This window comes from Diospyros lotus, chromosome 2, assembly GCF_014633365.1.
Source record: "Diospyros lotus cultivar Yz01 chromosome 2, ASM1463336v1, whole genome shotgun sequence".
Lineage (NCBI taxonomy): Eukaryota > Viridiplantae > Streptophyta > Magnoliopsida > Ericales > Ebenaceae > Diospyros > Diospyros lotus.
In genome coordinates this window covers 9,632,729-9,647,192 of record NC_068339.1, presented here as the reverse complement: position 1 = coordinate 9,647,192, position 14,464 = coordinate 9,632,729, and the positions used below count along the sequence as shown (strand labels likewise).

At 34.6% G+C, this 14,464-nt stretch overlaps 1 protein-coding gene across 1 annotated transcript; it reads left to right on the top strand.

Annotated features, from left to right (window-relative positions):
- Positions 1–365: 365 nt before the first annotated feature.
- LOC127795557 (DNA repair protein recA homolog 3, mitochondrial) lies at positions 366–10,731 on the top strand. The gene is made up of 8 exons (XM_052327320.1): positions 366–689; positions 1,337–1,394; positions 2,850–3,067; positions 3,778–3,865; positions 4,491–4,663; positions 4,870–5,016; positions 8,883–9,014; positions 9,894–10,731. Exons 1-8 carry the CDS (start codon positions 633–635, stop codon positions 10,281–10,283), a joined length of 1,263 nt encoding a protein of 420 aa, XP_052183280.1. The 5' UTR covers positions 366–632; the 3' UTR covers positions 10,284–10,731.
- Positions 10,732–14,464: the final 3,733 nt, after the last annotated feature.

The following is a 14,464-nucleotide window of genomic DNA, read 5'->3' as shown; positions in this document are numbered from 1 at the left end:
AGGAAAATGACTCGAGATTATGATGCTTGTAACAAGCTAAAATAACAACACAAATAGCTCAAAGAGTGTATTTGATTGTACATATTTATCATAAAAAATATATAATTATTAGATATATTTTATATAAAAGTAATTAAAAATTTTTAATTTTTTTTACGAAAAATATGTGTATGGTTTAAGTATTTAAAACTTATTTTCATAGAATTTATTTTACAAAGTGGGGTGATTTTTGTTTTTAAGAAATTATTACTTAAAATTAAATTGTAGATAATCCAATCAAATAAACTCTTAAGTATACTTTATTAAAATAACAGGGCAAGCGACGAATGGTTATAATTTAGGAGGTGCAGGCGTAATAAACCCTTATTTCTTTAGCCAAAATGAATCCGAAGGGAGGGAAAATCATAAACCCTAAACCAGCAGAACATCACTCCCTCCCTCTCTCTCCCTCTATGTAATATATCCATATATTTGCAAAACCTTTTGATGTGATACTATGTATCTATGCGCGGACTTGTGTATCTATACAGTATTAATTTCTTGGAGTTGAAGACTTCTCCTCGCAGATTCTGCTTAGGGTTTTTGGGTCGACTGTGTAAAGGGTTTTGAACCATTTCTTTTCACCAAATACAATGGCGAGGCTACTTCGAAACGCCTCGTATATTAGGCGCTCTCTATTGGCCCCTCAGGTAATGCCTTCGCGGTGTGTATTTGCATTTCCACGGTGTATTTATTTATCATGTGAAGCAACAATTGATGCAATTTTTAGCATTTGAAAGCGAGGCAAATCAAAGCTCAAACAAAATGTAGTTCCAAGCCTTTTTTTAGGAATTTTTTTTAATGCAATCTTCCTTCTAGGGATTGTATTAGTTATTTGTCTCCCTTGAATTTCTTATTGATTCTCTGTTTCTCAACATATCGTGTGCCGACGATTAATCTTAGTATAAGAATAAACTTATTGCTTACTAGAAAGAAGCCTTGGGATCAAATGGGTTTTAGGCGTTTCACCCTGTGATAACAGTCTGCAAATTGATTTGAAATTTTATTTTATTTTTTGTTTTGATGATGCAATGAGTTTGGGAGCAATTATATAAGACTGCAGCAGACGTTTTCCTTACACTGCAGTCACATGCAAGCAACCTTAGGCAATAAAGGAAAATGTATTTTGATAGAGAGCTGGATAAAACAGCTACTAAAAGTGCATGTATGCGATTTATCAGTTTGCACGCTTGCAACTTCAAAGTTTGTTTTGGTTCTTAAAGAGTGATGACAGAGCTACCAATGGTATGTCTCACTCTGACTCTGCGTTTATCTTCTATTTCTCTTTGGTTGTCAGGTTCCTGGAAAAGGTTTTTTGGTAATGTCTTCTGAGATGTGCAATTTTTCTACAAAAGGTACTGGAAGATTTCAGAATGGCTTTTGGTTGCTGTAATTAATTAAATTTGCTTAAATTGCTAAATGGAATCACCCTGTAATTTATGTTCCTTAGTCTTGAAGTTTTTTTTTTTTCTGTAAATTTATTCTTGAAGTTTTACCACTGTTTTATAGCCACTCTGTTCTTATGATACATTGTTTGGTACATCACTTGCTGTTTTGTGTCTGCTTGGATACAGCTCTAGATAGAGATATATGCCATGCCCCACCCCACACCTGCTTTGCTAACCAGAAAGCATGCTAGTATCTTTTAATATGGCTAGTTAGTGGTTTGACAATATTCTCAATGTTGCCAAACCGGTTCACTCTTGGCTCTCCCCCTGTCCCCCTTTTGTGTCTGTTCTATTGTTGCTTGACTGATTTTATTTAATTCTTTTAGTTTCTTGTTAACTATATTATGAAATATAACAAGGAAATTGAAAATACTTTAGTTTGACACGTTAACATCCATTATTTGAATGATGGTCATCTGAGAAGAAGACCAATAGAGGCTCCTCTACTGTGAGGAGAGTTGATGAAATGGAACATGTAGTTAGCAAAAGAGTGTCACGATAGCAGGCTGTTGAGCCTTATGTAATAGGCTGTTAGGCCTTGTTAAATAAGCCACATGTATTGGCATAGCTGGAGGAATGTTCCAGCATGTCCTTTAGCAAGTTGGCAAGTGGGATGGCATAACCGTTTTTGGCGCCCAATCTAGGCTATAGATCAGTATAAATACAACTGATCTACGCCTACCCCCACATGATGAATGAATTTGGAAATCAGTTTCCCTCTCATTTCTTTTCCCTCTTTCTGAATTCTCCCTCTTCCTTCCTGTCTTTCCCAATTTCCCTCTTTGCAATCCCTCTCGGAATTTGAGAATTCTCCATTGTCAGATTGGGGATCTGACAAAGAGGTAGAGGAGGATGTCATGTACCTAAATGTTTGTACTTAAACAGCATTATTAGTAGCAGTTATACTTAGAGTTAGCTGCTCATAGTTGTACTTTGAGTTTGTAATTGGCAGCCTTGTTGGCGCCAACTTAACTGCTGCTTGGATTAGTATATAAAGCTAATCCAGCCTAATGCAAAGATATCAAAGTATTATTCTGGAATTCTCTGTTTCTCTCTCAATTTCTTTCTTGATCCTTCTCTCTCTCGCTTCTTTCTCTCTCTCAATTTTCCTCTCAATTCACCCTACTTTCTGCCCTAATTCTTCTTGCCAATTGGCTGAGAATTCACATTGTCAGATCTAAGGACCTGACAGAGGACAAACAAAAATGAAAAAACCATGGTGGGAGAAACTTAGCCAATTGGCTGAGAATTCACATTGTCAGATCTAAGACCAATTTGTTCTGTTCTCCCTTGTTATTGTCTTCCTCCCATTCCATATGTGCTAATAGGAGCTTATGAGTCTTGTCTTATGCCTGTTTGAAGGTAAAAGGAAATCTAAATCAGATGGAAGTGACTCCAACGATGAAAATCTGTCCAAAAAAGATCTTGCCCTACAACAAGCGTTGGATCAAATTACTACTTCATTTGGAAAGGGATCTATCATGTGGTTGGGTCGGTCTGTCTCTCATAAACAAGTTCCAGTGGTGTCTACAGGATCATTTGCTTTGGATATAGCTCTGGGTATTGGTGGATTTCCAAAGGTATCTTTCAGCAGTTGAATTTTATAAGATCATATATTTTTAGAGATTTGATTTTTGACACATACCTCCTATATAAGACAGATTTGTCACATCATTAACCGTGCAACCTTTTCTATTTTTATATGAGGCATCCTGTGAAATATTTTATGATTTTCAATTTTAGATTAAGTTTTGTTGGAGAATTTTCTATTTATTTTCTTTTTTTGGGAAATGTATGCTATGTTATACGCAGTCACAGACAGCTTTCATCTAATATTTTCTTCGTTAATATTTCCATCAAACACCCATAGTAGGTTTTTAATTAAGATAATATGCTCTCAGCTTCTGCAAATGCAAATGACCACACTTAGGTACTGTAATAGTTAATGTTTCTTTTTTACTTCAGTTTGAATCTAAGCTCCTTGGCTGTTTTTTTCTTTATTTATATTATTAGAGTGTGTTACTGTGGAAGGCATTTTAAATTTGTAGTGCTCTGTCTCAACTGTTTAGGTTAGGGACAATTGCTTACTCTCAGCTTGTTGAATTCTATACATATACTTGCTTGAACTGCTATCTGCATACCTATCACCATACATCATGTGCCTGCATGTGTATGTTCATAAATTGTAAGCCTGTGATCTGAAAAATATATTTCTTATGGGCTTGAGGAAGATTTAATTTTGTCCTGATTTGCTGTGTGGCCACTTAGTGTCTATATTGGTTTTCTTCAGGGACGTGTTGTGGAGATATATGGTCCAGAAGCTTCTGGAAAAACAACTCTTGCTCTACATGCTATTGCTGAAGCACAGAAGCAAGGAGGTTATTTTTAGAAATTTCAATATATATACATGTTGGATTTGTTTCTAACCTGTCTAGATGGTATCTTTCCTAATTGATAAATCCAAATTATTTTTTGCCCCAGAAATGTGGATGTTTGGGTAAATAATTTTATGCACCTTCCCCCCCCCCCAACCCAACTTTTTCAGTCCTATTTTTATATCTCATGTTTATGTGAGATTGGAGACTTGGATCTTGAATTGATCACTTGGACAGATCAAGATCAATGTCGCTGCCTTGTGTTTGAGTTTTCACTTTTTCCTTTTATCCAATATCTTTACCTGCTGCTGCCTATAATGAAGAAAAAAAGTGCCAAATTGATAACAAGTTAGATCATGAAATATTCTGCCATAGTGCATGTGTTGCTCAGCGGAAACAGTGGGTTCCTCCCTAGTGTGTAAAAAAGGGAAGAGAAAAGAAAATGCATCATTAACAGTTTTCTAGTACAAAATGAATAATTGAGGAGAAAATGAAAGCATGTGCAAGCTTACTTTTGTCCATCATTTATTAACTTATTTTCTGTTGTCTCATTTTTGAGGAAATTTCTCCTTTGTGGTGACTATTACTAACTTCTTCTGGTTGGTTAAGAATCTTCTCCTGGGTGCAGGTTATTGTGTTTTTGTTGATGCTGAACATGCTCTTGATCCAGCACTTGCTGAGGCTATTGGCGTAAATACTGAAAATCTGCTTCTATCACAGCCAGATTGTGGCGAACAAGCTCTCAGTCTTGTGGATACCTTAATACGGAGTGGTTCAGTAGATGTTGTTGTTGTAGATAGTGTAAGTGTTTCATAGCTCAAGCTTCCTTTTCAGTGATTTACAAGGGTGATTATGATTGTGTGGTAATTGCAAGATATACTTATGATAACCTTCTCCCCAACCAAAAAAAAAAAAAAAAAAAAAGGGAAGGTCTATGTTGCTAAAATCCACCAAGAATTTGCTTGAAAGAAATTGTTGACTTCCTTTTGTGTATATCATGTTGACAGGTTGCTGCTCTTGTGCCCAAAGGTGAACTCGATGGTGAGATGGGTGATGCACACATGGCAATGCAAGCTAGATTGATGAGCCAGGCACTTCGCAAATTGAGCCACTCTTTATCTTTATCACAGACGATTTTGATATTTATAAATCAGGTACGTGGCTAACAATTCTTTTTGACACGTGTTGATAGCAGACTTTGAGCTTTTCACAGCTTTAGTTACTGAGACTTCCTTAATCAGCATACTCCACTGAAAAGTGTTCAACCCTCTAAGCTAGCTTATAAACTTACAGTCTATTGGTATGTGGCTAAAAGAATTTATTTTGATACATGTTGATAACAAACTGAGCTTTCACAGCTTTAGTTACTGAGCCTTCCTTAATTGGTTTACTCCATAGAAAGTGTTCAAGCCTCTAGCTAGCTTCAAAATTACAGTCAATAGGTGGCCATGCCATATCAAAGAGCAGTGGGAAACATATTAGATGTTGTATAACAGGCTGATGAATCTTTCTTGGAGCTAATACTGTAGATTGATTTGTGTGTTCTTGTTTCTGTCAGTTCAACCAATTTTCCTTGTTCCTGGATTTTTGTATTTCTCTTAAGAAATGATGCTGTTGATGCTTCAAATTTATTTATTGGAGATAGATTGATTTGTGTGTTCTTGTTTGTCACTTCACCGATTTTCCTTGTTGCTTACTACTAGAAGATGACTTCTTAAGGGTCTAGCATTATTAATGAGAAGGAAAGAATTATAGAGTGATTTCTTATTTATTCCTTCTTTAATTAAAGAAGGAAGACCATAGTTGTCAGAGGCCCGCCTACGCACGAGGTGCAGAGGTGTAGTGGCGTGGCACCTCATCACCACAGAGGCACAACGCCATGCTTGAGGTGCTGCCTAGGTGCATGAGGCTCACACCTCATGTGAGGATCAAAGGTCAAGGTGCATGAGGTTAAAACCCTATTTTGTTGTCCAATTGCCATCTTAGATCTTATTTCTTGTTGATTTGATTGCATATTTTTGCATATCTGCGAGAGGCAACCTAGTTGTGTAAGTTCGAGGTCTGCTGGATCTCCCACACCCAAATCCTTTGGCAATGATGTTCACTCGCTAGAGAACTACTCTTGTTTGCGTTCTACTTCATTTTTGTTTCTTTCTTCTAATTTCTTTTGCAATTTAGAAGAAACTAATTCTATACTGTAATTGTTTTTTGTTGTATTCTACTCTATTTTTTTTTTCTTCTAATTTTTGTTGCAATTTAGAAGAAATTAATTGCTAATAAACAATTTTTTTCATTGTGTGATCTACTGTTTTTTTCTCTCTTCTAATTTCTTTGGCAATTTAAAAGAAACTAATTGTTTTTGTTTAACTTTTTTGTGTTGTGTTATCCTGTAATTTTTTTTCTTTCTTCTAATTGCAAAAGAAATTAGAAGAAACTGATTGTTTTCCTGTAATTGTTTTTTGCAGTATGTTCTGCTATAATTTTTTCTTTCCTCTAATCTCTATTACAATTAGAAGAAACAAATTGCAAAAGAAACTAATTATTTGTTTGCAATTATATCAGTTGTTATTATAGGGTTGGTTAGTTATTTATGATTTTATGAGTTTGCATCTATCTCCTTAAGGATCCATATTTAAAAGAATAGTGTATAAGTATTTTATAAGCATTTTGAATAAATGTGTGCCTCATGTGCCTAAGGCACACACTTTGCCTTGTGCCTTGCGCCTAATTTGCGCCTCAATGCTCCTTGTGCCTTTGACAACTATGAAGAAGACTAGGCAACCACACCCAAGTTCTTAGGTACTGACACCAGGCGTTGCACTTCATTCTCAGGGAAACAAATTGCCAAGTAGACTTGGTAATCTTGGTGCCCAGGACAGACAACACGGAACCTTCCTCAAGTCCACTAGTCCCTCCAAATTAATTGTAATCAATGACTATGCCCATACAGACCATGGCAGCTCACTAGCAGACCCGTGCAAAAATTATGGAAATATGCCTAATGACTATCTAATATATTTAGCTTGATTATAGCATTAAACCAGTTAAAACATCCAAAGATTCTGAGTTGTCAATCTATAAGATCACGTAGAGGGTGTTTACTTTGCTTAAATTATAGCTTATAAGCTCTAAAGCTTTATGTTGTAAATTTTAGATTTTGAGGAGGGCATGTTGGTCTCTTATTTTGTCAACTATAGCTTTTTTGAGACAGCTTATAAGCTATTAAAAAAAGTAGGGGGTACCAGCTTTTCTAAAAAGCTGTTGGAATAGCTTATAAGCTCCTCCAAGTTAGCCAAACAGATAAACTTTTTATAAGTTCTTAGGGAGCTTATAAGCTCCCTTTGACCAACAAAAATGGAGAGCCAAATGCCCTCTTAAGCTATATTGCAGATACTAGAAACTGCGCCAAACTAATAAAATATGTCCCATTTCAAAATTTCTCCTTGTTTGGGCCCTTAAGGGCCATTTGGTATCAGGATTAAATACTGATGGGATAATGTTAATGATATGATAAAATAGTGATGCAATTAAATAAGATTGCCCTATGTTTGGTATCCGAGGTATTACTTGAGGATAATACTATCCTGTGTTTGGTTTCTGTAACTTCGATAGAGTGAACACGTGAAGTAAAATCACAATTTACCTTTTTGTCCTTATGCCATAATGTACATTATTTCAGGAAGATTGTATTTCACAAGACTGCTGCTCGTGGAGAACTCTTTATTTTTTTCTTCCTCACCTCACCTCACCTCATCTCCAATTTTTGGTATTGTTTTTGCAATGCCACAGCCACTGATTATTCAGAAATCCAACACAAGAAAACTAAAACGATTCCAAGTTTGTGAAAGAAAATCAATCTACTCTGTGTGTAATTCAATTTCCTCTTTGGATTCGTACAATGAATCTGAAAAACATTGAAAACATTAATGTCAGTTTGAAATATAAAAAAATCAAATGGACTGAATCACATCAGGCAGACACGTTCCACTGAAAAATCTTCAATCCACTTTACATCTAGAAACTAGAACTCCAGAAGCATAATACATGCATTCATATGTGTTAATTGATGAGAAATAAACAGATTTAATCTCAATTGATGCAGAACATTTTAAGCAAAATGAAACAGAGACAGAGAGATGCTGAACATGTGAGAGGGAGATAAGCGGAAGAGGGATCTGAAATCAAATTTGGATATATATATATATATGTATATATATATTTTGAACCTACATCTGATATATATATAGATATATTGGATCTGCAAATTGGAACCAAAGAACTGCAAGTTGAATAATAATAATAATAATAATAGGAAGAAGACTGAAATTGAAGGGTTGATGCCTGAAATTGAAGATGAAGAATGGCCGGCGGCTGAAATCAGAGAAGAAAGAGAAAGCCTGCTACTGAAGGTGAAAAAGGAGACTGAAATCGAAGAAGAGCCAGAGACAGCGAGAGCAGTGGTCGTCGATGGCAGTAGCCAATGCTGATGCCGTTGATGGAATGTTCATAGATCTGGAAGGTGAGGTTGAGGGTGAGGGAGATGATGAAGGAATATGGCTGGAGAGGATAGAGATTGTGGCAGTCAGCTTATAAGCAAAGGGTAAAATTGTCCAAAGATGATAAAATGTTAATCCCACCAAAGTGGGATTAATTAATACCTGGGGAGGGGGGGGGGGGGGGGGGGTAGTTAATCCCACCTTAAAAATACCAAACGAAGTAATACCATGTCAGGAGGTATTACTGATTTTATTTAGACTTTTATTTTGTCTCTGAGATATAATTGACACTGTTCAATCATGATCCAAAACTTTGAGCTATAAAAGCATTTGCAGTTATTTGAAGTTCGTCTGCTAATACATGTTCTGATTTTAAGTTGTGTTTGTCTAATAAAGCAGTTTTTTCAATTTTTTTTAATTTATTGCTATGGTATAGAAAAGCAGTTTGATTTCAGAGTTCCATTTGAAATGGGAAGTGTTCATTTCATGATCAAAATTTCTTAACCAATTATATTTTCATTCAGGTCAGGTCCAAGCTAGCTACCTTTGGGTTTGGTGCGTCCACAGAAGTCACCTGTGGTGGCAATGCTTTAAAATTTTATGCTTCTGTACGCCTAAACATTAAGAGGATAGGATTCGTCAAGAAGGGAGATGAGGTATTAGTTTCCATTAGTCTGTAATACTGTTTGCATGTAGATTATAGACGGGGGTTCTGGAATAAATGTATCTGCATATTGTACAGTCCAATTTTGGCAAGGGTTTGAAAACCATTATAAATTTTCTTGGCTAAAAAAAGAATCCACTTGTTACTTTGCTTTTAGCTTCTATTTGTTTCCTGTTAGGATTTGAGACTTGTTTTGTAGTTTGCTTGTTGTTTCAGGACTAGCAAGTCTGTGAAAGGACACTGACAAATAAGATGGCAGCCAATCATTCTAGAACAGTAATAACCACTTTGATTTGCCCAAATTATTTCTTGGGCATTGATAAAGAACATCTGGCGTTAAAGCACCATGACTGTAGACTGGCATGTTCTTATTTTGGAGCCTGCAAAAAATGATGCCGCCTTGTTCTTTGAGGGCATCTAAATTCAAAATAAGCTTTTGGCTGTAACTTGGAAGTAAGCACTAGATTATAAGCACATGGCTAGGGGCCTTGAAGACTTGCTAGTCAAACTTTATAGTTGAGACTAAGAACTTGATGCCAGCCCTAGCTCTTGTTTTTGTCTTTACACTTGTGCTTCTGCCACCTGTATTGATATTGCATAACAAAAATTGGAAAGGCCAGGGATGCTGGGAATCCCCCTTCTCTTAACAGATCATTTTCCATTAATGTTAGTAAAGTTAGAAGTTCCAACCATCTCCAATTCCTATGCTGTTAGTTGTTACTATGGAGCCATTAGACCTTAACTATGAAGCTTTTTTTCTTTTTCAATAAATTTAGTCAATCTTTATTTTAGTTGTAGCCCTTTGGATCTGTCCCCGATTGTGGTAGGACTCGTTCAGGACTTGCATTTTCTTCTTTGGGTTGTCTTGCAGACCGTTGGGAGTCAAGTTCTAGTGAAGATTGTGAAGAACAAGCATGCCCCTCCATTTAAAACTGCAGAATTTGAGCTCGAGTTTGGCAAAGGGATATGTCGTGAGTCGGAACTAATAGACTTGGGATACAAGCACAAGTTGATAACAAAGATGGGAGGTCCTTTTTCCAGTATGAATGGTCAGACCTTTCGTGGGAGGGATGCCCTCAAACAATACCTTATTGAGAACACTGATGCTAGAGAGGAACTGGTGATGAAGCTTAGAGAGAAGCTGCTCTACTCTCAGATGGAGAAGGGAAAGGAGGCTGAAACGGAGGGTCTGAATGGAGACCCTGCAGAGGTGATTATTTCACCAGATTCAACTGATGAAGAAGCAATAGCTGAGGCATGAGATTGCAAATGACCACGAGATATAAGTTAAAAATGCCCCCACATCCCTTCACAGGTTTTGTCCAAATGCCTTCTGAAATCTGCAGTAACATTTTCCTGATCGGCTGATGATATTGGATGGCTTCTCTGCTATAAAGCTGGCCGCTCATGCCTTACCCTCGGCATAATTTTCCTAAACAAGCTACCTTTTGAATTAATGCTGTCATTGTACTTATTCTGTCCTTGTATATCACAGTTTTGATTTCAGAAGGAACCACTTAGAAACTGCAGGTTCCTTCTTGTGTCCTGCACTCGGCCCCATTTTTAACTATAAATTGTTACAAACTGCACTTATTGCATTCTGGGGGCCGTGGCCCTCTACGTTTGTAGTTCAATTTCGTAAGTGAGAAGATATATTTTTCCAGCATTTATGCCTTCTTTTCTATAGAAAATCTTAAATTCATTTAGATTCTTGCCAAATGAAATGATGATGATGATGATGATCAAGTTTTTGTGGAGGTCTTCTTTTTGAACGGTTTTTGTTGCCCTTGCTGATGTTTGTTTGTTATTCTGTCTTATTTTCTGCATTGGGGTTGTTTGTTTTTAAACAGTCTTCTTAGATTAATATCAGCATTAATGTACAAAAGAATCCTGATCAGGGAAAAAAATAGTAGCAAATGCCCAAGACTTCCAGTTATGAATAGTCTTAAGAGAAAGAGCAGCAGATACTGACATACTGTCCTTTTGTGTGCTATAAATAGATAATAATCAATCAAAGTTGTCTCAGCCTAATGAAGTCACGACCCTTGGGGAAATAAAATATATATAAAAAGAAGCCACATGATGTAGGGTGTAATATTTCTAATCTTGGTCCTACGATACTTGAAATGCAAGGCTGCAGGCAGAGGCTGCTGCTTGAAATTCTAGATATAGGCTAGTTCCTCAACTAATTTTGACTTACCAATCCTTTTTAAACTCTAAATTTGGTCACATGAATCCTGTAACTGAAAACTTCAATTCCATTGTTGAGATATGGTTTTGGATTTACGTTTGATTAATATAATCCAAAGTATGGTTGAGATAACTACTTTTACATTTAATCTAAAACTCATTGAGTTTAAGATTTTTAACTTATTTTATTCTTTCCATAAATAGAATTGCATATTCAAATTTTAAATTACGGGAGAATTAAAGAGTAAATTAATGTTAACAGATTCAGAAATTGGGTATATGGTGGTTTTTAGGATTGAGAATGAGTTATTTATCTTCTTTTCCCATAAACATAGACTTAGAGTTGAATTACGTTCAATTTATATGTCTTTAATTTTGATCTTATATGAGTATTACAAAATTATTATTTCGTATTTGACTTATTTCTTAAAGAAATTGTACCAGATTTTTCAAACAATTATTACTTACTTAAAAATTATGAGTTAAAATCACGGTTATTATTTTTATATAAAATTAGAAAAATGAATATTTATTACGATTGCATTTCGTGTTGGGGGGGGGGGGGGGGGGGATTGTAAGTTGTTTTGGTCCAAAGACAAAAATTATGGCACATGCTTTAATGTTTATTCAAACATGATATTATTCTTAATGAGTTCACATCATTGCATTTAGTCTTGTTCAAAAGGGACTTTGAGGTTCCTTCATCAGTTGCTTCCTCTTTGCCAAACAATGGGCGCCATTGCTTTCTTGATGGATCCTTGCTTCCTGGAAGCTACCTTGTAAATCTTTTTCTTCAGCTTTATTAATTAGTTTTGACTTTATATATCATATCTGGTTACTAGAATGAGGCTTCGGAAAATTCTGAGTCAATTTTATCACTATTATTATTTAGATATATTTATTAAACACAAATAATTATACATAAATCATGCACGACAAGCATACTTGTATTTCGGGTAAAAGTTATTTTCAAAAAAAAAAAATTGACCCCTCATTTAATTATGTCTCGTTACCAATCAACTAAGCTGGGCATCCCACAATATTTTAGAACAATAACACTGATGTAATGTATATAAGAATGTTGGGTTGGTTATGGGCTAATTTTCATTTGGAAATTAATTATCTGGGAGTTAAAAAAGTTTTGTCAGCCCACTCATATGTTATGTGATTTGTATTAAACTTTGTGTTATGGTATGTGAACCAAGTACTTATCCCCCCCCCCCCCCATCATATCTTATCTGCATATATATATATATATATATATAAAATGGAAAGGTAGATGTGAAGAATGAAGCTGTAGAGGTTGTGTCTGCAGTTAATAATAATTGAGAAAATGGAAAGATATGGTGGGTAGATCTCATCTTAACTGAGAAAGCAAACAATGGAAAGGTATGGTGGGCATACCTTTGTTGTTGGGACCTTCTTTTTCAAAAAAGCCAAGACCCAAGACTTGTATGCCAGCTTGTTTGTCTCTATTGGAAGGTGGATCCCAAAATATTATACTTCATTCAATCTCTTTACAATTTCATTCAAGCTTGTTACAATTTAACTTTCTTTGATATTATTTTATGAAAAAAAATTAAATTTATATGCCCGACAAAAGAAAATGATTGTAATAATTTAATTAGTCTTAAATAATTATGCGTGATTTTATTATTATTATTATTATAAATAATTAAAAATAAAAATATCAAACTTATCTTTTAAGTAGAGGAAACACAATATAATATTTGAAAATTCAATCAAAGTTGTATTTATTGAGGAAAAAATCAACGAATTATGCCTTTAAAAATTTAATAAAAAATTGTGTATATATAGGGAGAAAAAAAAATAAGGAATGAAATAAAAAATTTAATTCTTTAGAAATTACTTTGGTTCTGCGATTCAAAGATAAATTATAAACTAATTTATTTCTATCGTTTAAAGATGAATTGGATCTCACTCCGATTATAGATTGATTGATTTTTTTCACTTTTTTAGAGAAAAAATAGGACTTTGCTTGGAATTAGCTAGAGACTTAGTGGGTTTTTATAGTTATATTTTTTTTCCCTCTCAAATCATTAATTATCATCACTTTCTTCCATTTAAGGACAAATTAGTATTTTTAACTATGAAGTACATTTTTAACTTACACGTTTGTAATATGAACCACTTCTTTAATTTATTTAAAAAGTTGTTCCAAAATACTGATCGAGTTGGATAGACTTGGAATTGGCAACTGGGTTATGACAATTAGGATAGTCCCTAAAAATGGTCCTTGAAGAGGGAGGGAGGGAGGGAGGAGAGGAACCTTCCTTCATGCTTGCTTCCTGAACTGAGTTCTCAAGTGGTTCTACCAACTGCCACTTTTAGTTTGATTAAATTTTCCATTAACCACTCAATTGAACCAACTGTGTTTTATTCTATCATTTTTACGGGGCCACGCTTCAACTATCAATCACGTGACACTTGATTGACCATTATACCCTGCCAAATAACGCTTTCACACTAGCTATATCAAATTATTATAATCCAATTTTAAGATTGCGTACGAGGTTTGATGAACAAACCTATTCTTAATGTATATATGGAATAATATTATTTATATTAAAAATAAATTTTTAGTCTAATTCGCACATGTATTTTTTTTTTTTCAATAAAAATATATTAACTAAACTGAAAATTCATTTTCAGTAGTGTAGATAAATAGTATTATTCTAATGTGTAATAAATTGTGATAATCTCTTTTGCTAGACTTTGTCTTATAAAGAGTTAAAATAGTGAATGTGAAAGCCATCACTTTATCTTGTATTATATATAATAATAGCTTTATTATCATTTGGAGCAGATACTTGGTAGAGATAAAATAAATAATAAAATTACTCTTAATGAATAGAATTATTCTTAATGTGTGATGATGATGATGATAGAGTGCTTAATCTATGATGAGCCACCAACAATTAATGTTAATGTTAGTGACATTTACCAATAATAATAATTTAAAAAAAAAAAAAAAAGTGTAAACGGGGGATGTGACTGATTAATCTATCTAGCAACTTTAATTTGATTGACCCAGCAAATTACACATAAATTAAGAGACACGTTGGTAGTTTTAAAATATTAATTAATAATTTACAATCGTGTTATATGGTTAATTTCCCTTGCACAATTAATGCAGTCCACCAGAACAATACTTTAAAAACCAATTTGGAGATGACAATTTGGACCTCCAAAATGATCTCAATATATATTGTTTTGTACTGTAATTGTGTA